This window comes from Pleuronectes platessa, chromosome 18, assembly GCF_947347685.1.
Source record: "Pleuronectes platessa chromosome 18, fPlePla1.1, whole genome shotgun sequence".
NCBI lineage: Eukaryota > Metazoa > Chordata > Actinopteri > Pleuronectiformes > Pleuronectidae > Pleuronectes > Pleuronectes platessa.
This window is the reverse complement of record NC_070643.1, coordinates 13,425,161-13,452,899: the sequence shown is the minus strand read 5'-3', so window position 1 is coordinate 13,452,899 and position 27,739 is coordinate 13,425,161. Positions and strand designations below refer to the sequence as shown.

Sequence of the window (27,739 nt, the reverse complement as noted above, 5' to 3'; positions counted from 1 at the left end):
GTGACTTAATTGGTCTAACATGTACAAATTACATATTTACAGAAGCTCTCCATGACAAAAACAGCTTAAGATTTGATGTAGGACATGACGGAGGTTTGAGGTTTGTCTGTATTGACCTAGGGGGACCAACTAACCCCATCACTCGTGTCATCAGCTGAGATGAAACCATTTGAGTTTTACCTGTGTTCTTAACAGGATTGAGATTTTTATCAATTGTCTTTATACAGTTTAAAACCTCATGCTCCCCTTCACAGTGTAAAAAACCCTCATGGTTTTAAACCTGCCTTGTCTTATCTGAAGCGTCTTAATACCTAAAGTTTTACACAGATTTAAAGAGATGACACAAAGCGTTTACATTATCATGACCTCAGGATGTCCCCCCACACCGGATATTCTCCCTCACGGACACGATCAGGGCCGGGGCGTCCCGTAATGGAATGTGCATCAAACAGAACCCACATCCTCGACAATCCAAGAATGTTGGGAATGAGGCAGAATGAAATGAGTATTTGAGCCAGGAATAATAAAAACAAATATTTGTAGGGATCTGTGGGGAGTTAGAGGAAGAACAAGAACAAGCTCGCCATATGAGGCCTGTCATCCTGAACCGGTGAGATGCTTCAGCAGATTCCCTTTGGGTGGGATGGAAACATAAATCATCTGTAAAATGGACGGTTCAAACTAAGTTATTACATGTTTGACATTCACATGTGTAAGTTGTTAGAAACGAATAGACAGTGAAGTGAAAGATTTCAATGTAAGAAGGGATTTAAAGTTTGGACTATTATTATTATTAATAATATGTGTGCAGTAATGCAATGCATGCACATGTATTATAATTATTATTATTGTTATTATTATTATTATGTGAGAAATTGATAGAGATTAGAAATAACCACAAAAAAGTGTTTACAAAGCAGTACAGTGTCGCCCTCTGGTGGCCCATCTTTATTTTATAACATTTCTCAAATCAAAGTGACAGAGTTCTTCACAAATACAAGACACACTTGTACAAATACACAAAAATTACATAAGAACAAGTGGAAACACAGAAAAAAATATCCATAAACCTAAACTTAATAAAAATAAAAGAATAAAAACACTACATTTTAAGTGTGACCACCTATTACCATAATAAAAAGTAGCAATAAGTTAAACCGGTGAATGTAAGAGGAAAAAAGTAAACTATGAAACAATAAAAGGTATTAAAACAGTAATCTTCATATTTTTTATATCAGTAACGTTGCTTTAAAAAGACGTTGTAGCTCATGGAATCATCCAGGGGCCGTTTCCGGCGTCTGTTGCCAAGGCAACACCACGCGATATAGGTTTCAACAGATGAACACAAGCTAAACTCCTTCTAATGCACGACGTGGGTCAAAAACGACCCGTATTCATTTCCTGTGTTATTAGTGCATGGCTGGTGAGAACTCCTGTCGTTGATTGGCCCGTGAGCGACAACCGAGCTTCTCCGTGTGGGTGAAGGGGAGACGCTGCTCACGGTTTGTTGTGAAGAAGCAGTAAACAAAAATCAACATGGCAGAGGAGAAGTGTCCGTTTGAGCAAAGTTTTTCTTTTCGCGCTCTCCCCAACAAGAAGTTCTTCTTCCTGCAGGACAAAGAGGTTTCAACGCTGATAATGAAATGGTAAATAAATGGAGCGAACCAGGAAACTATACAGCACGTTACTATTCACTTTGTAACGTGCTGTTGATGAATGGATGTGTGTCCTTCCAGGTCCATGCAGGGAAGGATCTCAGCTCAGTCTTTCAGCTTTGATCAGAGCTTTCACTCTTACAACTGCGAACAGTTTGCAATGGTAAGATCCACTATATTATATAATCACATACTTACTAAATGTATATGCTAGATATAAAAAAACATTGTCATGTATTACCACTGACTAATAGAACAGGATTGGTAACTGAAAACTATCCTTAACCATGTTAGTTGCTCAGATATTAATCAATTTAAAATAAAATAAAATAACAAATGAAACATGTGAACATATTTAGTAAAATTTTTGACATGATGATGGATATTGATGCATGTAGAATTGATTTCGGGAGGTTTTTTCTTCCTACAAAAGTGTCTTGTATTGCTTTGTAAACTAGTTTTTGCATTACACTGAAAACAGTTGAAATAAACTAAACCATTAACTATAGATTTCTCATTGTAACGGATGTACAGCTGCAACATCTGGTCGATTAATTGATTAGTGCAGGGAAAGAAAATCAATAGCCAAATATTTTCAGAGTCGATCTATAGTTATTTTTCATTGACGCGGTTTAGCTTGAAAATATGCTGCTTTTCTTTTTGATTGTGATCGTTACAGAAAAGGAAAGAGAGATTCACAAGGAAAATGGTTGGATATTTTGACTTTTGCTTCCTGGAAATACTGAAGTCGAAGTAAATTATTCTCATAAAAAATGTAAACTGTTTTGAGTTGGTTTGATTGTATTTGAAAGCTCCTGATGTCACTCTGTGTTTGCAGGATTTCTTCAAAGACCCTGACGTGGTATCCTGTCTGAAAAAGATGGAGGCCGGAGTCCAGGTGCCCCTCGGTATGCAACATCCCCCAGAATGCCTTTCATCACAGTTCATAGGAAATTGATGTCATCTGCCGGACGGTCAGATCCCTGGAATGTTTTTGACTCGTGTGTTTGTGTGTGTGTGTGTGTGTTGTAGACAAGCCTGTGGTCTCTGTCCATGTGGAGGTGGTAGCATGCACCAAAGTCTCCATGGAGCTCTTTGACCCGATCTTCTCTTGTGGCATCCTGAGGCCCAATGGACACATGGTTAAATGTTTACACGATGTCTACTCTGACTATGATGAACTCAGACAGGTGACTCTCTCTCTCTCTCTCTCTCTCTCTCTCTCTCTCTCTCTCTCTCTCTCTCTCTCTCTCTCTCTCTCTCTCTCTCTCTCTCTCTCGCTGCAGCTTTCACAGACTTAAATCCTTTTCCCCTCCCATCCTCTGTCCCTGACTTGTTCTCTGTGTGTGTTTGTGTGTGTGTTTGTGCGTGTGTGTGTGTCTGCAAACTGCACAAGCAGCGCCATTCATTGTCTGCTGAATTGTTCCTCTTCATTTGAATCTGAATTCACCTCTAATGTCCTATTGTGCAGGTGACACCCACTCCTGCATCAGGCCAGTTCAAAGCCGGAGGAGATTCACTCGAGTCCTCTTCACACTTCATTAACAGCTGAACATTATAACCAATCTCTTTGCAAACACATCCTTCTGTGTCCCTAAGAGAAGCAAAATAAGGTCATCAGATTAATATCAGCATTATAAGACCTTTAGTTTGTCAAATCTAGTAAAGCCATTGACGTGTCTCTTTAAAGCAACATGATCCAACTTTTTAACCTTAAAATTGCTGCCCGAAAATTAGATTGATGGTACACTGACTTGGAATCGGGAGATAAAATGGGGCCACTTTCATTCCCACTCCTCACCCCAGATGCCTGTCCGTGCTCTTACTTTGGTGAGTAGGTTTCGACCTTCAGTCAGATGACTGTAACTGACTGATAGTCGTAGCTTAAATGGCCAGAATCAGTCCCAGCAAGTTCAAGAGTAATGCTGAGCTGTAGATTGGCTGAAGCGAGTGAGAAGTTACTAAAAGCAGCTTTTATCTGCAATATTCAGTGTGTATTTTTTTTAAATATTGACAATGAAATTGAACGGCAGCGCTTCTGGTTCAGGAAGCCGGGGATCATGGGTGAGTCTGCATAGTCAGAGCTCCACTCAACACATTGATAGACATTGTTTTTTGTCTACATGGAAAAACAATCGCTCAGACACGGAGCACAACAATCATAACGTGTGGCTGCAGAGGGCGCTGTTGCTGATGTTGTATGGTGTTGCTTTGAATAATTTCATATATGTGCTTGTATATGGTCCCAGGATTTATCCTCCTCAACAGCACAGAGAGAAAGATGGGGCTGTATGTCAGAAGGACAGTTTGGGGTTAGTTCTACCTGCCAGCACTCCCAAACTACGCTGTGTTTACTGCCTTCATGTCTGTCTCTGTCTCCTCAGCCCCTCAACCTGTTCCTGCTGATATATCACCAAAAACTAATAACAATATTCTCAACTTAAATTAATTGAGAGTGTAGAGTAGTGCTCAAGTCAGGGCCAGGCAGGGATGGCTCCATTCAGGCCCATTTTAAATACGCTCCAGTACCTACAGTACCTGCCAGGTGACCTCACTTCACTCATGATGTATCGTGACAAACTAAAGCTGTCTGTAGGGTTCTAACTATTGCTACTGTAAAAAAACAATATGCGGTTATCAAGATAAAATTGTGTGGACATCTTGACAGTATAGGGATGCCTGTAATATATTTGTAAAAAGTTGTATTGCTCCATGAGTGAGAAACTCACTGAAAGATGGTGACATGATGACAAATTTCAAAACATCGGAAACAATTCTGTCACTGATATAAAATTCTGAAATGTTTCACTTGGGATCTACCGAGATATGAAAATGTTATCATTGATTATCGTGAACATTGGGAATCAATTTATCCAGTATCTGTTGACAGTAACACATTTTGATTCACTGTGGGCTCTGTGTTTATTTTTATATTTTTTAATCTTCACATCCTCAAGGTCAGACATGAGTCTAATGGGCAACATCCACTTTGCTACAAGGTAACAGGCCTTTAAAAAATGTGAGAACTTTCTTCATAATCTTCTTTGGGCGAACTCGTCTTCTCCTAGGGGCCGATGGCATGTCGGGACTGGAGACACACTCACCGGGAAAGTTCTTCATGATCTTCCTTCGGGGGCTAATTTCAGCATCACCTTTGGTTTGTTTTTTAGTGCAAGAGATTTTCTCTCCACGACCACCTCTTGCCCTTTCAGGTGATGCCTCAGCCTTACTTGTGTTGGGAGATGAGTCGTTACCTTCTTTCACTCCTACTACACAAGTTTTCTTGACCTTTGAGTTGCATCCTGCCGATGGGCGAACTCGTCCTCTCCTAGGGGCCGATGGCATGTCGGGATTGGAGACACACTCACCGGGAAACTTCTTCATAATCTTCTTTTGGGGGCTAATTTCAGCATCACCTTTGGCTCGTTTTTTAGTGCAAGAGATTTTCTCAGCACGACAACCTCTTGCCCTTTCAGGTGATGCCTCAGCTTTACCTGTGTTGGGAGATGAGTCGTATCTCTCTTTCACCCCTACTACACAAGTTTTTTTGACCTTTGAGTTGCATCCTGCCGATGGGCGACCTCGTTCTCTCCTAGGGGCCGATGGCATGTCAGGATTGGAGACACACTCACTAGGAAAGTGCTTCATGGTCATGAATGGATGTTGAAGAGCTTCGCTGGGGTCGATTCTTTTTTTTGCATCGAGATGCAACATCTGCTTCAGGAGGCTTAAAAAGGCCTGCGTGTCCTCATTTTCAGCCGCACCTGGGCGAGTCACCACAATGTCATCAAGACTGAAAAACTGCCCGGGCTTCTGAATCGTAGAGGATGCTGGTACTGCACACTCCTTGCAGCAGCAATGCTCCTTCAGGCTCCATAATTCTTTTTTTATATATTTTGTCTTTGTAAAATACACATTGGTGTATCTTCCAGAATTCAGCAGGTTGTCATTGGGCTGACCATTTATCTGTACCAAGTTCTTCATGGCCTGATATTTGCAAGTCCCTAGTTTATACAGACATGTGCCGAGGTACAGGTAGGCCACAATGCAACCAAGAGCCCACATATCCATGGCCTCATTCAGGGGAAGTCCCAGCATGACTTCAGGGGCCCTGAAACCAATAATCTGGCAATTACGTCCAGTTTCCAATTCGGAGACCCGAGAAGCCAGGCCAAAATCAATCAGCTTCACCTTTAAGGGCTGTCGCTGTTGATCCACCAACATTATGTTGTTTGGCTTGATGTCAGCATGTACCAGATTGAGGCTCTTCAGGGCAGTCAGAGACACCAACAGCTGCTTTGTGATGGCTTGTATCTCAGACAGAGGCCGCCCCTTGCCCCCGGACATTCCAAGCCAATCAAACAAAGTCTTATCCAGCTTTTCAAATTCCAGAAGAATTTTGTCACAGTGTGTGTGATGCCCGTTGAACTTGACGAAGTTGTTCTTGTCTTGACCGATCTCCCGGAGTGCTTCCAGAATATCCAGTTCCTTTTGGCCAACTGCTTTCGAGACAATCTTCAGAGCCACAATCTCCTTAGTGTCCATTTTTAAGCACTGATGCACTACTCCAAAACTCCCAGAGCCCAGTTTGTCCAGTATGTAGAAAGCATTGGTTAATGCTGGCATATGAAGAAGTTTGACGTCATCAGGTCTTTTCTTGTTGTTTGAATCCATTATTTGTTTAGCCATTTTAGAGAGTGTATTGGTGGGTTCCAACCAACATCAAATAGTATTAATGGAATATACTGCATACTAAGCTAAGAGGTGGCCACTACCTGCCCAATCAGTCAAAGGCTTTTTTAAGTTGCAAAGACTTTTCTTTGATATAAGTGATTACATAGGACATTATAAAGAATAAACCCTTTATAAATGTCAACTGTTGTTTTTTAAAGATCAGAGGTTCAAGACTTGTCTATGATCTAAAGCAGTGGTTCTCAAACTTTTTTTCAGTGATGTACCCCCTTTGAAAAAAAAGCTCACCCGAGTACCCCCTAAACAGCGCAAAGCATCTTTGGTTGAAAAAAAGATGTAAAACACAGTGCTGTGCCGTTAGTGTCTGATTTATTAAACTTTGTAACCAGAAACTTTCAAATTACAACTTCATCAAAGTGCATAACCTTTCTCCTCTGTAGTGGTCTCTCTTGAACAATTTGGAAATAAAAAAATATCAAAATAACCAAAGAAAGAAATAATTATCTCAATTATAAATATAGATTTTTTCCACATAAAAATAATTATCAACTTAAAGTGCCTTCTTTCGGGATCATAACAAAGATATGTTCTCAAACTGAACTCATGAACTTAATTATAAATACTTCTTCACAAAAAAATCATTATCTCAATTATAATAAAGATTTGTGCACATAAAAATTATTTACAACTTAAAGTGCCCTCTTTGCTTTTGCATTTACATTTCAGTGAGAAACGTGTGCTTGTGCTTCACTGAGGATCTTTGTCAGTCTTGGTGGCAGGGAAGCAACTGCTGTGATCATGCTCTTCTCCAGGCACAGTCTGTTTCTTTGCTTTGTTTTGATAACAGTCATTGCAGAGAAGGAGGCCTCACATAAATATGTTGAGGCAAAGGGTAGTAGCTGCTCCAAAGCTTTCTGTCCAAGGTCAGGGTGCTCCTGCTTCACACACACACAAAACTGTGCAAGTGTGGATGTGGCTAACTTCATCAGGTCACGGTCAGATGACACTTCCAGGAGTTTTTGCTGATAAGTGACCGGTAGCTTGCTTCCGTTTGCTTCGGACAAGAGAAATGGTTTTCTCACCCAATCCAGCTGTGCAGATTTCTCCTCCATGTCAGGGCCACTTTCATTCCCACTCCTCACCCCAGATGCCTGTCCGTGCTCTTACTTTGGTGAGTAGGTTTCGACCTTCAGTCAGATGACTGTAACTAACTGATAGTCGTAGCTTAAATGGCCAGAATCCGTCCCAGCAAGTTCAAGAGTGATGCTGAGCTGTAGATTGGCTGAAGCAAGTGAGAAGTTACTAAAAGCAGCTTCTATCTGCAATATTCAGTGTGTAATTTTTTTTAAAATATTGACAATGAAATTGAACGGCAGCGCTTCTGGTTCAGGAAGCCGGGGATCATGGGTGAGCGTACACAGTCAGAGCTCCACTCAACACATTGATAGACATTGTTTTTTGTCTACATGGAAAAACAATCGCTCAGACACGGAGCACAACAATCATAACGTGTGGCTGCAGAGGGCGCAGTTGCTGAAGTTGTATGGTGTTGCTTTGAATAATTTCATATATGTGCTTGTATATGGTCCCAGGATTTATCCTCCTCAACAGCACAGAGAGAAAGATGGGGCTGTATGTCAGAAAGTGAGTTTGGGGTTAGTTCTACCTGCCAGCGCTCCCAAACTACACTGTGTTTACTGCCTTCATGTCTGTCTCTGTCTCCTCAGCCCCTCAACCTGTTCCTGCTGGTATATCACCAAAAACTAATAACAATATTCTCAACTTAAATTAATTGAGAGTGTAGAGTAGTGTTCAAGTCAGGGCCAGGCAGGGATGGCTCCATTCAGGCCCATTTTAAATACGCTCAAGTACCTACAGTACCTGCCAGGTGACCTCACTTCACTCATGATGTATCGTGACAAACTAAAGCTGTCTGTAGGGTTCTAACTATTGCTACTGTAAAAAAACAATATGCGGTTATCAAGATAAAATTGTGTGGATTTCTGTACTTCATCTTGACAGTATAGGGATGCCTGTAATATATTTGTAAAAAGTTTGTTTGCTCCATGAGTGAGAAACTCACTGAAAGGTGGTGACATGATGACAAATTTCAAAACATCGGAAACAATTCTGTCACTGATATAAAATTCTGAAATGTTTCACTTTGGATCTACCGAGATATGAAAATGTTGTCATTGATTATCGTGAACATTGGGAATCAATTTATCCAGTATCTGTTGACAGTAACACATTTTGATTGACTGTGGGCTCTGTGTTTATTTTTATATTTTTTATTCTTCACATCCTCAAGGTCAGACATGAGTCTAATGGGCAACATCCACATTGCTACAAGGTAACAGGCCTTTAAAAAATGTGAGAACTTTCTTCATAATCTTCTTTGGGCGAACTCGTCTTCTCCTAGGGGCCGATGGCATGTCGGGACTGGAGACACACTCACCGGGAAAGTTCTTCATGATCTTCCTTCGGGGGCTAATTTCAGCATCACCTTTGGTTTGTTTTTTAGTGCAAGAGATTTTCTCTCCACGACCACCTCTTGCCCTTTCAGGTGATGCCTCAGCCTTACTTGTGTTTTGAGATGAGTCGTAACCTTCTTTCACTCCTACTACACAAGTTTTCTTGACCTTTGAGTTGCATCCTGCCGATGGGCGAACTCGTCCTCTCCTAGGGGCCGATGGCATGTCGGGATTGGAGACACACTCACCGGGAAACTTCTTCATAATCTTCTTTTGGGGGCTAATTTCAGCATCACCTTTGGTTTGTTTTTTAGTGCAAGAGATTTTCTCTCCACGACCACCTCTTGCCCTTTCAGGTGATGCCTCAGCCTTACTTGTGTTTTGAGATGAGTCGTAACCTTCTTTCACTCCTACTACACAAGTTTTCTTGACCTTTGAGTTGCATCCTGCCGATGGGCGAACTCGTCCTCTCCTAGGGGCCGATGGCATGTCGGGATTGGAGACACACTCACCGGGAAACTTCTTCATAATCTTCTTTTGGGGGCTAATTTCAGCATCACCTTTGGCTTGTTTTTTAGTGCAAGAGATTTTCTCAGCACGACAACCTCTTGCCCTTTCAGGTGATGCCTCAGCTTTTCCTGTGTTGGGAGATGAGTCGTATCTCTCTTTCACCCCTACTACACAAGTTTTTTTGACCTTTGAGTTGCATCCTGCCGATGGGCGACCTCGTTCTCTCCTAGGGGCCGATGGCATGTCAGGATTGGAGACACACTCACTAGGAAAGTGCTTCATGGTCATGAATGGATGTTGAAGAGCTTCGCTGGGGACGATTCTTTTTTTTGCATCGAGATGCAACATCTGCTTCAGGAGGCTTAAAAAGGCCTGCGTGTCCTCATTTTCAGCCGCACCTGGGCGAGTCACCACAATGTCATCAAGACTGAAAAACTGCCCGGGCTTCTGAATCGTAGAGGATGCTGGTACTGCACACTCCTTGCAGCAGCAATGTTCCTTCAGGCTCCATAATTCTTTTTTTATATATTTTGTCTTTGTAAAATACACATTGGTGTATCTTCCAGAATTCAGCAGGTTGTCATTGGGCTGACCATTTATCTTTACCAAGTTCTTCATGGCCTGATATTTGCAAGTCCCTAGTTTATACAGACATGTGCCGAGGTACAGGTATGCCACAATGCAACCAAGAGCCCACATATCCATGGCCTCATTCAGGGGAAGTCCCAGCATGACTTCAGGGGCCCTGAAACCAATAATCTGGCAATTACGTCCAGTTTCCAATTCGGAGACCCGAGTAGCCATGCCAAAATCAATCAGCTTCACCTTTAAGGGCTGTCGCTGTTGATCCACCAACATTATGTTGTTTGGCTTGATGTCAGCATGTACCAGATTGAGGCTCTTCAGGGCAGTCAGAGACACCAACAGCTGCTTTGTGATGGCTTGTATCTCAGACAGAGGCCGCCCCTTGCCCCCGGAAATTCCAAGCCAATCAAACAAAGTCTTATCCAGCTTTTCAAATTCCAGAAGAATTTTGTCACAGTGTGTGTGATGCCCGTTGAACTTGACGAAGTTGTTCTTGTCTTGACCGATCTCCCGGAGTGCTTCCAGAATATCCAGTTCCTTTTGGCCATCTGCTTTCGAGACAGTCTTCAGAGCCACAATCTCCTTAGTGTCCATTTTTAAGCACTGATGCACTACTCCAAAACTCCCAGAGCCCAGTTTGTCCAGTATGTAGAAAGCATTGGTTAATGCTGGCATACGAAGAAGTTTGACGTCATCAGGTCTTTTCTTGTTGTTTGAATCCATTATTTGTTTAGCCATTTTAGAGAGTGTATTGGTGGGTTCCAACCAACATCAAATAGTATTAATGGAATATACTGCATACTAAGCTAAGAGGTTGCGACTACATGCCTAGTCAATCAAAGGCTTTCTTAGGTTGCAAAGACTTTTCTTTGATATAAGTGATTACATAGGACATTATAAAGAATAAACCCTTTATAAATGTCAACTGTTGCTTTTTAAAGATCAGAGGTTCAAGACTTGTCTATGATCTAAAGCAGTGGTTCTCAAACTTTTTTTCAGTGATGTACCCCCTTTGAAAAAAAAGCTCACCCGAGTACCCCCTAAACAGCGCAAAGCATCTTTGGTTGAAAAAAAGATGTAAAACACAGTGCTGTGCCGTTAGTGTCTGATTTATTAAACTTTGTAACTAGAAACTTTCAAATTACAACTTCATCAAAGTGCATAACCTTTCTCCTCTGTAGTGGTCTCTCTTGAACAATTTGGAAATAAAAAAATATCAAAATAACCAAAGAAAGAAATAATTATCTCAATTATAAATAGAGATTTTTTCCACATAAAAATAATTATCAACTTAAAGTGCTTTCTTTCGGGATCATAACAAAGATATGTTCTCAAACTGAACTCATGAACTTAATTATAAATACTTCTTCACAAAAAAATCATTATCTCAATTATAATAAAGATTTGTGCACATAAAAATTATTTACAACTTAAAGTGCCCTCTTTGCTTTTGCATTTACATTTCAGTGAGAAACGTGTGCTTGTGCTTCACTGAGGATCTTTGTCAGTCTTGGTGGCAGGGAAGCAACTGCTGTGATCATGCTCTTCTCCAGGCACAGTCTGTTTCTTTGCTTTGTTTTGATAACAGTCATTGCAGAGAAGGAGGCCTCACATAAATATGTTGAGGCAAAGGGTAGTAGCTGCTCCAAAGCTTTCTGTCCAAGGTCAGGGTGCTCCTGCTTCACACACACACAAAACTGTGCAAGTGTGGATGTGGCTAACTTCATCAGGTCACGGTCAGATGACACTTCCAGGAGTTTTTGCTGATAAGTGACCGGTAGCTTGCTTCCGTTTGCTTCGGACAAGAGAAATGGGTTTCTCACCCAATCCAGCTGTGCAGATTTCTCCTCCATGTCAGGGCCACTTTCATTCCCACTCCTCACCCCAGATGCCTGTCCGTGCTCTTACTTTGGTGAGTAGGTTTCGACCTTCAGTCAGATGACTGTAACTAACTGATAGTCGTAGCTTAAATGGCCAGAATCCGTCCCAGCAAGTTCAAGAGTAATGCTGAGCTGTAGATTGGCTGAAGCAAGTGAGAAGTTACTAAAAGCAGCTTTTATCTGCAATATTCAGTGTGTATTTTTTTTTAAATATTGACAATGAAATTGAACGGCAGCGCTTCTGGTTCAGGAAGCCGGGGATCATGGGTGAGTGTGCACAGTCAGAGCTCCACTCAACACATTGATAGACATTGTTTTTTGTCTACATGGAAAAACAATCGCTCAGACACGGAGCACAACAATCATAACGTGTGGCTGCAGAGGGCGCAGTTGCTGAAGTTGTATGGTGTTGCTTTGAATAATTTCATATATGTGCTTGTATATGGTCCCAGGATTTATCCTCCTCAACAGCACAGAGAGAAAGATGGGGCTGTATGTCAGAAGGACAGTTTGGGGTTAGTTCTACCTGCCAGTGCTCCCAAACTACACTGTGTTTACTGCCTTCATGTCTGTCTCTGTCTCCTCAGCCCCTCAACCTGTTCCTGCTGATATTTCACCAAAAACTAATAACAATATTCTCAACTTAAATTAATTGAGAGTGTAGAGTAGTGTTCAAGTCAAGGCCAGGCAGGGATGGCTCCATTCAGGCCCATTTTAAATACGCTCCAGTACCTACAGTACCTGCCAGGTGACCTCACTTCACTCATGATGTATCGTGACAAACTAAAGCTGTCTGTAGGGTTCTAACTATTGCTACTGTAAAAAAACAATATGCGGTTATCAAGATAAAATTGTGTGGATTTCTGTACTTCATCTTGACAGTATAGGGATGCCTGTAATATATTTGTAAAAAGTTTGTTTGCTCCATGAGTGAGAAACTCACTGAAAGGTGGTGACATGATGACAAATTTCAAAACATCGGAAACAATTCTGTCACTGATATAAAATTCTGAAATGTTTCACTTTGGATCTACCGAGATATGAAAATGTTGTCATTGATTATCGTGAACATTGGGAATCAATTTATCCAGTATCTGTTGACAGTAACACATTTTGATTGACTGTGGGCTCTGTGTTTATTTTTATATTTTTTATTCTTCACATCCTCAAGGTCAGACATGAGTCTAATCGGCAACATCCACTTTGCAACAAGGTAACAGGCCTTTAAAAAATGTGAGAACTTTCTTCATAATCTTCTTTGGGCGAACTAGTCTTCTCCTAGGGGCCGATGGCATCACCGGGAAAGTTCTTCATGATGCCTTTTTGCTCTGCGAGGACTTTGTGTTTTTCCTTCCTGGTACTGCACACTCCTTGCAGCAGCAATGCTCCTTCAGGCTCCACAATTCTTTTTTGATATATTTTGTCTTTGTAAAATACACATGGGTGTACCTTCCAGAATTCAGCAGGTTGTCATTGGGCTGACCATTTATCTTTACCAAGTTCTTCATGGCCTGATATTTGCAAGTCCCTAGTTTATACAGACATGGTACAGGTAGGCCAAAATGCAACCAAGAGACCACATATCCATGGCCTCATTCAGAGGAAGTCCCAGCTTGACTTCAGGGGCCCTGAAACCAATAATCTGGCAATTACGTCCAGTTTCCACTTCGGAGACCCGAGTAGCCATGCCAAAATCAATCAGCTTCACCTTTGAGGGCTGTTGCTGTTCATCCACCAACATTATGTTGTTTGGCTTGATGTCAGCATGTACCAGATTGAGGCTCTTCAGGGCAGTCAGAGACAACAACAGCTGCTTTGTGATGGCTTGAATCTCAGACAGAGGCCGCCCCTTGCCCCCGGACATTCCAAACCACTGAGGACCTCCACACCCTCAATCAGGACACCAATGTCCTCTGGCTCATCTTCAGGCTCCGCACCCACCTTCTGTATAACATACACTCTCATCACAGTTTTCTCCATGGAAGTGTTGGCCTCAGTTTCTATGTTCTGTGAAGTAAAATACGACAATAAATACATTTGATGTGAGTCTAGACAAAGTTAATTATGCCGATTGCTGATCATAAAATTGTCAATTGTAAAACAAACATTTACAATTTTATGAGGATGAGTTACAGAAGTAATACAGATGCATACATTACAAAAGAGGTACAAAGTGAAATCTAAGGTTTGACACCCCAGTGAGCACTGAAAGCATTCATTTGAGAACTAAGGAAAGAGTAAGACAGAGACCAACAATCACTATAAAAGAGCTACAGACTTCAGCCGCTATGAGAGAATATGGATCAACGACATCAAGAGCACTGCATAAAACTGGCCGGCCATTTCTTAAGAACCATATCAACCTGCAGTTTATTTTGCACTGCGTTAGGTAACACAAAGCTGACCATTAGCGTCCAAAGCAGCATTACAGCTGTTTATTTAAAAAATATATATATAATAATTAAATTTGTTTCTATACCCAAACACAGCTGCTAGTCTGCTGCTAACATAGACACACAGTACTGCTGCTACAGTAACCAGAGACTGGTTATGGTGTTATTTGCAGAATCATTAGATTATCAAACCATTGCCAATATGAACAAAAGGAGCTGCTTGAATAAAAGGTGATGTCTTATGGACAGAGATAAATACGTGGATAAATTTTTGATTTGAACTGAACCCATCTGGTGATCAATGAAGACTCCTTTTTTTTTAATGCTGTGTTCTGTTCATTTGTGTTTTAATTTATTAGTGTACATGAATGATACCTGCCTGGCTCAGTACAATATAAATTGAAATGGTTTATAATATTGTTTTAGGTCCTTTGAAACGTAATTAAGTAAGTAAATATGTGCTCTCTCAGACTGGTCTATGGCTACTTTGTAACTAATGCTGTAGGAAACTCACCATATATTCCTTGACAAGTTTCTCATGGTCTTCGTTCAGGTAGGTGCACAAGGACTTCAGGATGCATGCTCGTCTTGTATGTATGGCATGATGCTGAGGAAAAAAAGGAAACCAATTCTGACAATATTCTGAATTTTAGGCAGAAGTACAAAAAAAACAATTCTGCAGCAATCTGCAAGTTTTGAGCATGGTATTTGTGTGGTTGACAATAATTTGGTCTCAGGAGTCCCAAACGCAAATATTTAAACAAATCAGGCATGAAATGAGGCAGGCACACACACGCAAATGGTGTTTTTTCATTCTGACCAAAAAGTTAATTATGGGATTTTACCAATTAATTGACAATCTCTGGCTGAAGCTGATGTAATCAGTATAAATAACATGATTAAGTGTTTTGATCAAGTAAAAATATGCATACTCTTGGCACTTTTGCCTAGCATATGTATACAGAGCCTGGTTCATGCAATTTTCATGACAGGGGCATAAAGAATGTAGATAGCAGAGGTACAGTTGATATGCGCATGAACTCTTTATCGATCTGAAAAACATCAACAATTCACTTGTTACTCACCTAATTCGAAAATTACAACAATATACAACAAAGGAAAGATGAACAATTAATTACGAAGAAATGATCTCCTTTGGTCTACAAATAAATATTCAATAGGCTCTACAACCCTAAAATTTAGCTTATAGTATTGTTTCCTTTTATAAGAAGTGGCCAGAGGGCCGCACTTTCCCAAAAGTTTAGCTACAGGGTTAGAAACATTACATAAACACACAAAGAATTGGCAAGTTCTTCAATAACAGCCTGACCAATATGGAGGTTATGGCTTTTGAAAATGTCTGTAACTGTACGCTTTGTGACAGGCACACTAGCTGAACTTAACAAAAAATGCAACTCATCTAATAACTCATCTACACCTTTTGCTGGAATATGAAATATATTTTCCAATCTTAATAATTTTCAACAACACCATCATCACTTTCTGTCACTGACTCAGTTTCAACATCACCATAGGATCCATCAGCAGAATAGCCAGCTGTCACATTATCAGAGGTATCTGACACTTGCAATGGGTGCACAAATGCAACTACACTGGGTTTTAAATCTTTTAGTGTGTGTGGATGATGCTTTCTCTTTTTGTGTGTATAAAATGTGCTGTAAATATTTGTCTTGAAAGGGCAACCAAGAAACACACAACTAAAGGCCGAATTATAGTCCTGCGACTGCAACTGCGGAAGGCCACGCAGCTGCATCAACGGACTCGTTTTGGTTTATGCTTCACCAACGTGTTGCGCATGTTGCAACGCAATTCACCGCCAGAACCCTAGGCGGAGTAACGTTTTTTTTCAAAGACAAAACACACAAAGAAGAGACGTCTTCTTCTTCGTCGACTGTTTATTTACATCGCCACTCCGGCTCCTCATAGCCTATTTCTGGCGGACAAATCGGCCGGTCAGTGACGGGTTATACAAGTGGTCATACTTTCTGATCTCTTCTGCCAAGTGCTCTTCTATTTGGTCCATATTCGTTCTTCTAAATCTTCCGTGATTTCCGCGTATGATGGGGCATGAAACCGGAAACTAGACTCCGGACGGGATGTAGTAAGCAGACCAATCACAAGCCTTGCGGGCTGCGTGAGGCTCGCGTCGCTTTGTCGTGTAGTTAGAAAAATTGGTGGACGCACGCAAGCCCGCAGAGGGCTCGAAAGGGGCGTGTTGCGTGTCATGCGTGCATGCGTGCGTCCGTGCAACCCGACTAGAATTCGGCCTTAACAGTCTCGTTACTTCGAAGATGTGTTCCAATGTGAACAAAAAAATCTCTCTCTATGGAGAGGTCACTGCATTCACATAACTCGCATTTAAAAGTTACAGAACTGGAAGCTGTCTGTGTAAACTGAGATGGATGTGCTTTATAGACATGGGTGTTGAGTCCACTCCACGTCTTGAATGTGCATGGACACTTGTTTTAGTAATTTGTACCTACTACTCTCCTTAGCAACACAATGTTTGCACTGCCACATACAGGTCACTGAAAGAAAAAAAAATGAATAAGCAAATGATAAAAATAAATATACCATATTTCTCAAATACAAAATATCCAATTACAGGCTGGGGGGACAAACAAGGGTGGATAAACTCCTGGAGCATACTGCATGCCAACTAGTGAACAGATAACAATAATAATATTAACTTACCATGTAGTGTTGAGGAGGTGCATACAAATCTCAAAGCATGGGGACACTGCTTTATGGTGTGATGTATTTCTGGTAAAAAGAGAAATCGTTTAAAAAAGTAAAAACATCCGTGATAGTTCTATTGAGAATGGGCTCAGTGTTACAATAGATATAATTACATACACTGAAATGTGAAGAATGTTACTTAAGGTTTTTCATACTAGGTGCCATTGTTTATTTTAACAGTAACTTACAGTAACATATAACCAGTGTAGTTGTCATCAACTCTCCAGCGCTGTCTCCTCTCCTCCGCTCCGTGTGTGGGGGGCTGAGCCCCAACCGCGATGACACGGAGTGCAGAGGAGAGGAGAGAAGAAACTAAAGCAGAACACACAGTCGAGCCTATATATGTTATTGCCTTAATATAAGGGGGACTCAGTTCATTTCAGCTCCGTGTGAGAGCTTCTCCTACGTGTCGCTGTCTCTAATGGCCGCGCTGCTCTGGTCCCGGCTCCGTGTCCCGGTGAGGCGGGACACGGCGGTACACTGCAACCCCCCCCTCCCGTAGAGCCATGCCGGCCCCGTCCTCCCTCCACAGTACACGGCTCCGCCGATACGTGTTGCGCTATAACTTCAGCATCTCTGGACACTGCCTAATGACTTAAAGTAACTTCACCACTCCAAACACAACCGTTTACCGTGACTACATCCTGGCATCCCCCGGAGTCGCTCGTGTTGAGCACAGAAACACACAAACGCAGTTAAATAAAACCTAGCCATAGCAAAGTTAAGCTAGCGGTGAGAAACACGAGTGACTAACTGAGATATGTCTCACACATGACAATTAACAACTATTTATTACTCCCCGTATTTAACCTAATAAATTAATACATCTGAGTCACTTACCTTATTATCAAGAATGCCAAACGAGCAGGTGAGAGTTGCAGGTGCTGGTCAGTCGGTTAACATCCATGTAACGTTCCACTCGCGCCTATTCGAACTTTTTCTGTATCCGGTGTGCGTAGCGCATGCGCAATAGCTGAACTAATTTCGGATTCATTGTTTTGAAGGATCTCATTCTCATTAGGTTGACATTAATGAATTATATTCATCAGAAATGTATTTGAGTCTTGTACATCAAACAAGAACGAATCATTTAATGAACATAAACCCGATTCATTCATTTAATTTAAACATAATTGTAGTTAACGAATCAAACTCATGCCCTAGTTCATTTTTCTGAGTGTATCTGCAATATTCAGTGTGTAATTTTTTTTAAATATTGACAATGAAATTGAACGGCAGCGCTTCTGGTTCAGGAAGCCGGGGATCATGGGTGAGTGTGCACAGTCAGAGCTCCACTCAACACATTGATAGACATTGTTTTTTGTCTACATGGAAAAACAATCGCTCAGACACGGAACACAACAATCATAACGTGTGGCTGCAGAGGGCGCAGTTGCTGATGTTGTATGGTGTTGCTTTGAATAATTTCATATATGTGCTTGTATATGGTCCCAGGATTTCTCCTCCTCAACAGCACAGAGAGAAAGATGGGGCTGTATGTCAGAAGGACAGTTTGGGGTTAGCTCTACCTGCCAGCGCTCCCAAACTACACTGTGTTTACTGCCTTCATGTCTGTCTCTGTCTCCTCAGCCCCTCAACCTGTTCCTGCTGATATTTCACCAAAAACTAATAACAATATTCTCAACTTAAATTAATTGAGAGTGTAGAGTAGTGTTCAAGTCAGGGCCAGGCAGGGATGGCTCCATTCAGGCCCATTTTAAATACGCTCCAGTACCTACAGTACCTGCCAGGTGACCTCACTTCACTCATGATGTATCGTGACAAACTAAAGCTGTCTGTAGGGTTCTAACTATTGCTACTGTAAAAAAAACAATATGCGGTTATCAAGATAAAATTGTGTGGATTTCTGTACTTCATCTTGACAGTATAGGGATGCCTGTAATATATTTGTAAAAAGTTTGTTTGCTCCATGAGTGAGAAACTCACTGAAAGATGGTGACATGATGACAAATTTCAAAACATCGGAAACAATTCTGTCACTGATATAAAATTCTGAAATGTTTATCTTGGGATCTACCAAGATATGAAAATGTTGTCATTGATTATTGTGAACATTGGGAATCAATTTATCCAGTATCTGTTGACAGTAACACATTTTGATTGACTGTGGGCTCTGTGTTTATTTTTATATTTTTTATTCTTCACATCCTCAAGGTCAGACATGAGTCTAATGGGCAACATCCACTTTGCTACAAGGTAACAGGCCTTTAAAAAATGTGAGAACTTTCTTCATAATCTTCTTTGGGCGAACTCGTCTTCTCCTAGGGGCCGATGGCATGTCGGGACTGGAGACACACTCACCGGGAAAGTTCTTCATGATCTTCCTTCGGGGGCTAATTTCAGCATCACCTTTGGTTTGTTTTTTAGTGCAAGAGATTTTCTCTCCACGACCACCTCTTGCCCTTTCAGGTGATGCCTCAGCCTTACTTGTGTTGGGAGATGAGTCGTAACCTTCTTTCACTCCTACTACACAAGTTTTCTTGACCTTTGAGTTGCATCCTGCCGATGGGCGAACTCGTCCTCTCCTAGGCGCCGATGGCATGTCGGGATTGGAGACACACTCACCGGGAAACTTCTTCATAATCTTCTTTTGGGGGCTAATTTCAGCATCACCTTTGGCTCGTTTTTTAGTGCAAGAGATTTTCTCAGCACGACAACCTCTTGCCCTTTCAGGTGATGCCTCAGCTTTACCTGTGTTGGGAGATGAGTCGTATCTCTCTTTCACCCCTACTACACAAGTTTTATTGACCTTTGAGTTGCATCCTGCCGATGGGCGACCTCGTTCTCTCCTAGGGGCCGATGGCATGTCAGGATTGGAGACACACTCACTAGGAAAGTGCTTCATGGTCATGAATGGATGTTGAAGAGCTTCGCTGGGGACGATTCTTTTTTTTGCATCGAGATGCAACATCTGCTTCAGGAGGCTTAAAAAGGCCTGCGTGTCCTCATTTTCAGCCGCACCTGGGCGAGTCACCACAATGTCATCAAGACTGAAAAACTGCCCGGGCTTCTGAATCGTAGAGGATGCTGGTACTGCACACTCCTTGCAGCAGCAATGTTCCTTCAGGCTCCATAATTCTTTTTTTATATATTTTGTCTTTGTAAAATACACATTGGTGTATCTTCCAGAATTCAGCAGGTTGTCATTGGGCTGACCATTTATCTGTACCAAGTTCTTCATGGCCTGAAATTTGCAAGTCCCTAGTTTATACAGACATGTGCCGAGGTACAGGTAGGCCACAATGCAACCAAGAGCCCACATATCCATGGCCTCATTCAGGGGAAGTCCCAGCATGACTTCAGGGGCCCTGAAACCAATAATCTGGCAATTACGTCCAGTTTCCAATTCGGAGACCCGAGAAGCCAGGCCAAAATCAATCAGCTTCACCTTTAAGGGCTGTCGCTGTTGATCCACCAACATTATGTTGTTTGGCTTGATGTCAGCATGTACCAGATTGAGGCTCTTCAGGGCAGTCAGAGACACCAACAGCTGCTTTGTGATGGCTTGTATCTCAGACAGAGGCCGCCCCTTGCCCCCGGACATTCCAAGCCAATCAAACAAAGTCTTATCCAGCTTTTCAAATTCCAGAAGAATTTTGTCACAGTGTGTGTGATGCCCGTTGAACTTGACGAAGTTGTTCTTGTCTTGACCGATCTCCCGGAGTGCTTCCAGAATATCCAGTTCCTTTTGGCCAACTGCTTTCGAGACAATCTTCAGAGCCACAATCTCCTTAGTGTCCATTTTTAAGCACTGTTGCACTACTCCAAAACTCCCAGAGCCCAGTTTGTCCAGTATGTAGAAAGCATTGGTTAATGCTGGCATATGAAGAAGTTTGACGTCATCAGGTCTTTTCTTGTTGTTTGAATCCATTATTTGTTTAGCCATTTTAGAGAGTGTATTGGTGGGTTCCAACCAACATCAAATAGTATTAATGGAATGTACTGCATACTAAGCTAAGAGGTGGCCACTACCTGCCCAATCAGTCAAAGGCTTTCTTAGGTTGCAAAGACTTTTCTTTGATATAAGTGATTACATAGGACATTATAAAGAATAAACCCTTTATAAATGTCAACTGTTGCTTTTTAAAGATCAGAGGTTCAAGACTTGTCTATGATCTAAAGCAGTGGTTCTCAAACTTTTTTTCAGTGATGTACCCCCTTTGAAAAAAAAGCTCACCCGAGTACCCCCTAAACAGCGCAAAGCATCTTTAGTTGAAAAAAAGATCTAAAACACAGTGCTGTGCCGTTAGTGTCTGATTTATTAAACTTTGTAACCAGAAACTTTCAAATTACAACTTCATCAAAGTGCATAACCTTTCTCCTCTGTAGTGGTCTCTCTTGAACAATTTGGAAATAAAAAAATATCAAAATAACCAAAGAAAGAAATAATTATCTCAATTATAAATAGAGATTTTTTCCACATAAAAATAATTATCAACTTAAAGTGCCTTCTTTCGGGATCATAACAAAGATATGTTCTCAAACTGAACTCATGAACTTAATTATAAATACTTCTTCACAAAAAAATCATTATCTCAATTATAATAAAGATTTGTGCACATAAAAATTATTTACAACTTAAAGTGCCCTCTTTGCTTTTGCATTTACATTTCAGTGAGAAACGTGTGCTTGTGCTTCACTGAGGATCTTTGTCAGTCTTGGTGGAAGGAAAGCAACTGCTGTGATCAAGCTCTTCTCCAGGCACAGTCTTTTTCTTTGCTTTGTTTTGATAACAGTCATTGCAGAGAAGGAGGCCTCACATAAATATGTTGAAGGGTAGTAGCTGCTCCAAAGCTTTCTGTCCAAGGTCAGGGTGCTCCTGCTTCACACACACACAAAACTGTGCAAGTGTGGATGTAGCAAACTTCTGACACTTCCAGGAGTTTTTCCAAGTGACCGGTAGCTTGCTTCCGTTTGCTTCGGACAAGAGAAATTGGTTTCTCTACCAATCCAGCTGTGCAGATTTCTCCTCCATGTCAGAAAAGTAGGAATGAAAATCTTGAATCAAGTTGGTCAAATGGCCCATTATGACCGACTTGACTGGAGCTCTGTCCACATCCTTATCCAATTATCCACCTGTGGAAAGCAGGTGAAATCCCCCTGTGCAGAGGCCCTTCTCCACAGCTCTGCTTTCTTCAGGAAGCCACCCACCTTGTCATACAGGTTTAAAATGCTGGAGTCCTTGCCCTGCAGAGACATATTCGCTATGAGTCCTCTCGCGCAGCCCGTCATTGATGCTGTGTCGTCACTGCAGATGCTGCTGCAGGATTTCCAGCTCATGTCGTTTTCATCGAAGAAGGAGTTGACAACATCAAAAATGTCCTCTCCTGTTGTTCTACCCTCCAAAGTTTTGCAGAATAATTTGTGCTCATAAATGTCGTCAGTATCGATGTACCTCACAAAAGCAACAAGTTGTGCATTTCCACTGACATCTGTGGATTCATCCAGCTGGAGTGACAAAGGGTCGCTAAGTTTTCCCACAACTTGCTCGACAGTGTCTGTTCCCATTCTATCTACTCTGCGGCACACAGAGTAATTTTACAAAGTCACAGTCTTTAATTTCTGTGCTGCGTTTGTGTCCAGCAGGGTCTCCAGGGCTTTGGCTGATGTCCTGGAGGCTTTCCGTGAACCAACCAAATCTTTACTCACTCAGCCCCTTATAATCATTTTGCATACAGATGACGTGTACGTGTGTAAGACTGTAGCAACATTCCAACAATAAAAAACAGAATCTGAACCTACTTGAGCATCCACATGGATTTTCTGCAACATGATTTAATCAGGAAGTCTGCCCACAGCAGATGTCTGACCTTTTTGATAATGACATGCACTGAATGATGTGAGGTGTCATGGTGCAGAGACTATTGGAAGGAAACCGTCCAATCTATAGTCTTCAAAATCTCAATCAGTAACTCCACGTGTTTTAAATCCAGACATTAATCTGGTTACAGGATTTATTTATGTCAGTTCAGAGTCTACTACAAATGAACTGGTGGCCTTTCGCCTCCTGAGACTGTTATCTTTGGTTATTATGTTAAAGTGTGTGATGTTACAGCACTTTGTTATTAGACAGAGCTTTAGATGATACGATGCTACCGACCCACACAGTACTAAAGTGTTAACTAACAGACACGTTCAGTTGAAATGGTGCAGCCGGAGTGGTAAATCACTCGGTTGAAAATAACCAGCAGCTTCTCGGAACTCAAGAAGAACTTTACACACAGAGTAAATGATGGATTTGTGAATAGCTGCAGCGAGACACCTCCCCCCCCAGAAATCTTAATATACACTTGTGCGTCTCTCTCTCTCTCTCATCCGTCCATCCGTCTGTTGTCTCGTCTATGTTGATCTCCTTTGACACGAGGCCAGTGCTCATCATCCTCTGTTTCCTCCAGATGCTGCGGGAGGAGGACAGCGAGCACTACTCCGCTGTCGGGGGGGAGGAGCGAGGAGAGTTTCTGTTTCGCCTCTTCAAGCACCTGTGTCTTGGGGGGGAACTCTGTCAGTACGAAGACACCATCCAACCTTACATCAACACCACGAAGCAAGTGTACAAAGATCTGATCAGGTAGAGTATGATACCACACTGTCCATTATATCACGTTTCTTTACAACTCCATATGTAAACATATAGAGATTTAGATAGATTTGTTTGGCAAAGTATTTTTGTATCTATAACATCTGTAACACCAGAGCATAAAGATAAACCCAACTAGAATATATATTATCATTTATCAAGTGTCCTATATTTATCTATATCTTTATTTTAAAATATATTTAAAACATGTTAGTTGTATCACATGCTTTCTTATTTGAAATCTCTTTTACAAACATTTATAATATTACATGTTAAGTTTTTGTGTTCTCTTTTTCTATAATCAACTAAATCAAGAAGTTTCTGTCATTTTGCCAGCAGGTCATCTGTTGGTTCTTCATATTGTGATTTCTTTGTAATATGAAAACTGTATTGCTATAAGTTTTGTAATTTTCTAATAGTATAACAGTACAAAAGTATCTTGTCTGTTTAATTCATGATAAAAACAAGTTGATGGTTTGTTGTGTAGCGTTCAGACGGATCCAGACACAAAGAGGATCAGCGTTGTTTCCACTGTGATCAAAGTCAGCGCCTACGTACGTGTCCTGCTCAAGACATTTTACAAACATCAATAATAACCTGAAATCAGTAAACATCTTTTTCTTCAGCTATAAAATACTATTATTTCTCCCTCGCAGGATAAATCGGGGCGTTGCTTCCCCGGGACACGAGAGGAGGAGCAGACGTTTGCCTATTTGATTGTCGACCCCTATAAACGTCATGTGACTTTGTTCTGCCACTTCTACGGTGTTGGAAACTTTACACAGTAACCATGAAGATATTATCCTGTGGTCTGAATCTAAACTGTCAATCACTTTCTGTAAAAGCTCTGCTGTCAGTTAACTTTCCTTTTTTTTAGGAATTCGAGTTACACAAAGGAAGAAATTATTTGTTTATTGCAACTTATGTCAATAAATGTCTTTTAACCCAAATCATGGTCTAAATAAATGTTTGTAAACTCATAAAGGCAATGGAAGAGTTGAAGATGAAACAAGATCGTGATTTCTCAATGTTCAAGTAAACTTTCTTGACAAATTAGTTACCCGTTCGTTTTTTTGCCTTCGGATTTCAACACCCGCAGTAGAACCTTCGGTAAAAGAAAGCGAGAAGCCAACATACAGTCAAAGAGCTTTATTGAAACAAATAAATTAATAAGTTAGTCAAGTGAGCTAATTTTATCCTCCGCAGATACACATCTTTGTATCTCTTTAAAAGATCAAACAGAGGTGTGCATTCGATTAGAAAATACTATAAGCGCCATATGTCATCAACCATGTAGCTACATCAATTGGAATTGGAAGACTTTGTTAGCTTAGCATTTTGCTTATTGCTTCGATCGGTTCTAGTTTTCGTTTTCAACAGCAGCTCCAACACCTAAGAGAGCAGTTAAAGGGCAACGAGCTGGAATGTCAAATGGCAGCAAGTCAGTGAACAATGGACGATGAGGACGTCAAGAACAGAGTGAAACGAGAAGACAGAACGTGCACATCTGAGTCATGCATAGAATTCAGTCACCTCGACAACCGATTACTGCTTCTCGTACTTGGTTTCCTAGACTAGTGCCCCCTAGTGGCCTCAGAGGTAGTTGTGTGGAAGCCATTCGGATCTACGTGACATGCTTTTTTTACGAAAGGAGACATGCCTGCAGAGTTTCCTGCGGTGATAGAAATGCCCGTGCCTCCAGATCTGACAAATGTTCAAACACAGTAAGGACGTCGATGCTAGGTCCTAGGTTAGTTGCGCTGATTCGCTAAACATACAGTAAATATTCTCCGAAAATATCAAAGTTCCTCATAAAAGGCGAACACCTCTAAAAACTGTGTTCATAACAATTTTGATTATGTTTCGTAGGTGAAACATTTTCTTTGCAAAAAAAACCAGCATGGCCATCCTCACGAGGATGATATCTCAATGAACCACTGTTGTCTTGGAGGCAGCACTGATATTTTACGATTGAGATCAAAAGTGGCAACATATCAGTTACAGAACAAGGACAAAGAAGGCACAAGTCAGTTCCTTTCATGTCTTGACTCGACTTTACAGAAGACATCCTCAATTATTACTTGTTTTCTAATACTGGGGCCACAACTAACAACAACATGCAATACAGTGGTCTCACATACATTTTTTAAAAAGCTGGACATTCCAGGTGACGATGAAGTGACAGTGTGTCGACGCCTCCAACAACGAGGCACCTCTTATCGTTTAGGCCAAAGCATGAAACCACGTACCTAATGTTTCTATTCAGAGCGAACTCAAAGACTTGAAGATAAAGAGAGAGCACTAGATCCTAAAGAGATCGAGCGATGAAGTACATTCACTGTTTGAAGTCTGAGCTTGAATGGAGAAGTGGAGCACCTGAGTCAACTGGCTTGACTGAAATAAACGAAACACCTTCGGGAACATAAAAGTGTTTTCACTGGCCAAAGTGAATCTTTTCTTATTTGAATCTAACGACACCAAAAAGAAAATGATGAGCTCAAAAACACACAGGAGCTTTTGTGAAATGTGTGTGAACCTGATCCGCTGCGTGCTACAGTTTTGTCATCCATGATTTAACAAAGGCTAGATTTATTTAGAGATCGTATCCAACCGAATTTAAATATGTTAAATTAATCCCCTACATTCACTTTATCAAACACAAAAAAATCATTTAAAAAATATTTGCTATTGTAGGTTACACAGAAATAAGTGCATGAACATAATTACATCCGGGAAATCAAAACAAAATGATGATTTTTTACATAAAATGTGTTATAATCAAGTGCCAAAGTACTTAAGTAAAGAAATTGTCTTCATTTCGTGTGTCTCCAGTTTTGTCCACGAGCACAGAGACTTTTCTGTGCGTCAAACATCTCCGAGGAAGAAAAGACAGAAGACTGTACAGGGGCTTGGCACTGACAGTAACACCTCTAAGTGATGGCTGGAGCTCAAACCTGCTGCACGCCGTCTGCTCGTACTGAAGCTGTGAGGCTCGAACCGTTTCCTAAGACACGAGGGTTCATGAGGTTAAAGGCCTGGAATTCACATGTCAGACCCAAACACTTTAAAGGTTGTTCGCTCCGACACTGGCCGTAATGTTTCTGCAAGTGCACGCAGCGGGTGAGACGGATCCTCCAGTGAGAGAGGGGGTGCAGGACGAATGGCCGCCTGAACCGGATGACGTGAGAAAACCTGACCTGAGGCTCGATGTGCGGGAAAAAGGGTCAGACGTCGGAAAATTCTGACTGAGGATCGGTGAGGCTCTATCTAAAGGGCTCATCGGAGTGGAACATGCATGTTTGGAGGGTGGGCTGCAAGACAGAGAGCTTTACAAGGCATGTTATAAAAACAAACTCCGGTTACGGGAGCACTTAAAGAGGAACAGAAGCCTTTTAAAACATTGCAGAGGAGGCATTTTAGAGCCATTAAAGGACATTTTGGCTCCATTAAATCCTCCCTTGAATGCGAGCAAAACATCTTTTTTGCAAGTGGGCTTGTAGGAGACAGAATTCCGTCGAGGATGAATGAAGGTCAACGCCAGCAGTACACACGAGTCAATCCAACACATTCTTCCAGCTGTTAAAAACTCCATCCTCTGGGTGGAGAGGGCAGCCATGGAGGTTTGGTGCTTTGGCGAGGTGGCTCTCTGGCCAGTCTGCCCGTCCAAGGGAGCAGAATTATTTCTCCCTAGACAGCTCTTCTAATAATACATTTGGTGTGAATGGAAAATGTACAGGTCGTACCCATCACAGTATTGGGATGTCATCCTGTGGCACTCCACCACACTCGCAGCAAAGTCAGAAAACGTCTCCGTCAGTTGATTCAAGCGGCCAACACAGAAAAAGAAAATCTGAAAGGATGAGCGAGAGAGAGAGAGAGAGAGAGAGTTCTCCAAAGAATTACAAAACCTCGAAGCTCGAAGTCGGGTTATCTACAGATGAAGCTTCGAAGTCGGCGTCGATAGAAAGCATGAGGTGAGCGGGGGGGAAAGTGGTTCAGTAGTCAAGTATCATCGTTCACGTGCTCCCCTCCGTTTCTCCATCCTCGTCCAAGTGGGTTGAGAGGGAGGGTCCGGTGAGCAGCTTTTGGCGGAGGCCACGTGGAGGCCTCTGTCTGGATCAGCTGTGGAGACACATTCGCTTTAAAGACAACAGATGAGGATTTGAGAAACAGGAGGATGTCGGTGGGCTGC

At 41.6% G+C, this 27,739-nt stretch overlaps 2 protein-coding genes and 1 long non-coding RNA gene across 3 annotated transcripts in view; 1 reads left to right on the top strand and 2 right to left on the bottom strand.

The window, feature by feature from the left end:
• The first annotated feature begins 1,424 nt into the window (after window positions 1-1,424).
• cfap300 (cilia and flagella associated protein 300) lies at window positions 1,425-24,441 on the top strand. Its single transcript, XM_053447254.1, has 7 exons — window positions 1,425-1,646; window positions 1,737-1,818; window positions 2,494-2,563; window positions 2,688-2,845; window positions 23,366-23,538; window positions 24,035-24,101; window positions 24,204-24,441. Exons 1-7 carry the CDS (start codon window positions 1,537-1,539, stop codon window positions 24,333-24,335), a joined length of 792 nt encoding a protein of 263 aa, XP_053303229.1. The 5' UTR covers window positions 1,425-1,536; the 3' UTR covers window positions 24,336-24,441.
• LOC128462027 (uncharacterized) lies at window positions 13,549-17,324 on the bottom strand. Its single transcript, XR_008342319.1, has 4 exons — window positions 17,138-17,324; window positions 16,905-16,973; window positions 14,704-14,796; window positions 13,549-13,803 (listed from the first exon to the last, which is right to left on the bottom strand). It is a non-coding gene; the product is annotated as an uncharacterized LOC128462027 (long non-coding RNA).
• Window positions 24,442-24,681: 240 nt separating the features above from the next.
• Window positions 24,682-27,739, bottom strand: part of LOC128462025 (potassium voltage-gated channel subfamily KQT member 4) — a 42,835-nt gene continuing 39,777 nt past the window's right edge. Inside the window, exon 15 of the mRNA XM_053447253.1 lies at window positions 24,682-27,669. The gene's annotated coding sequence lies outside the window, so the exon portion shown is untranslated. The remainder of the gene's footprint in view (window positions 27,670-27,739) is intronic.

Excerpts from the sequence above, each read along its gene's own strand:
- cfap300 (XM_053447254.1), top strand. The coding sequence starts at position 1,537 with ATGGCAGAGGAGAAGTGTCCGTTTGAGCAAAGTTTTTCTTTTCGCGCT. Across the intron at positions 1,819-2,493 it reads ACTGCGAACAGTTTGCAATG|GATTTCTTCAAAGACCCTGA; the intron begins GTAAGATCCACT and ends CTGTGTTTGCAG. Across the intron at positions 24,102-24,203 it reads TGATCAAAGTCAGCGCCTAC|GATAAATCGGGGCGTTGCTT; the intron begins GTACGTGTCCTG and ends TCTCCCTCGCAG.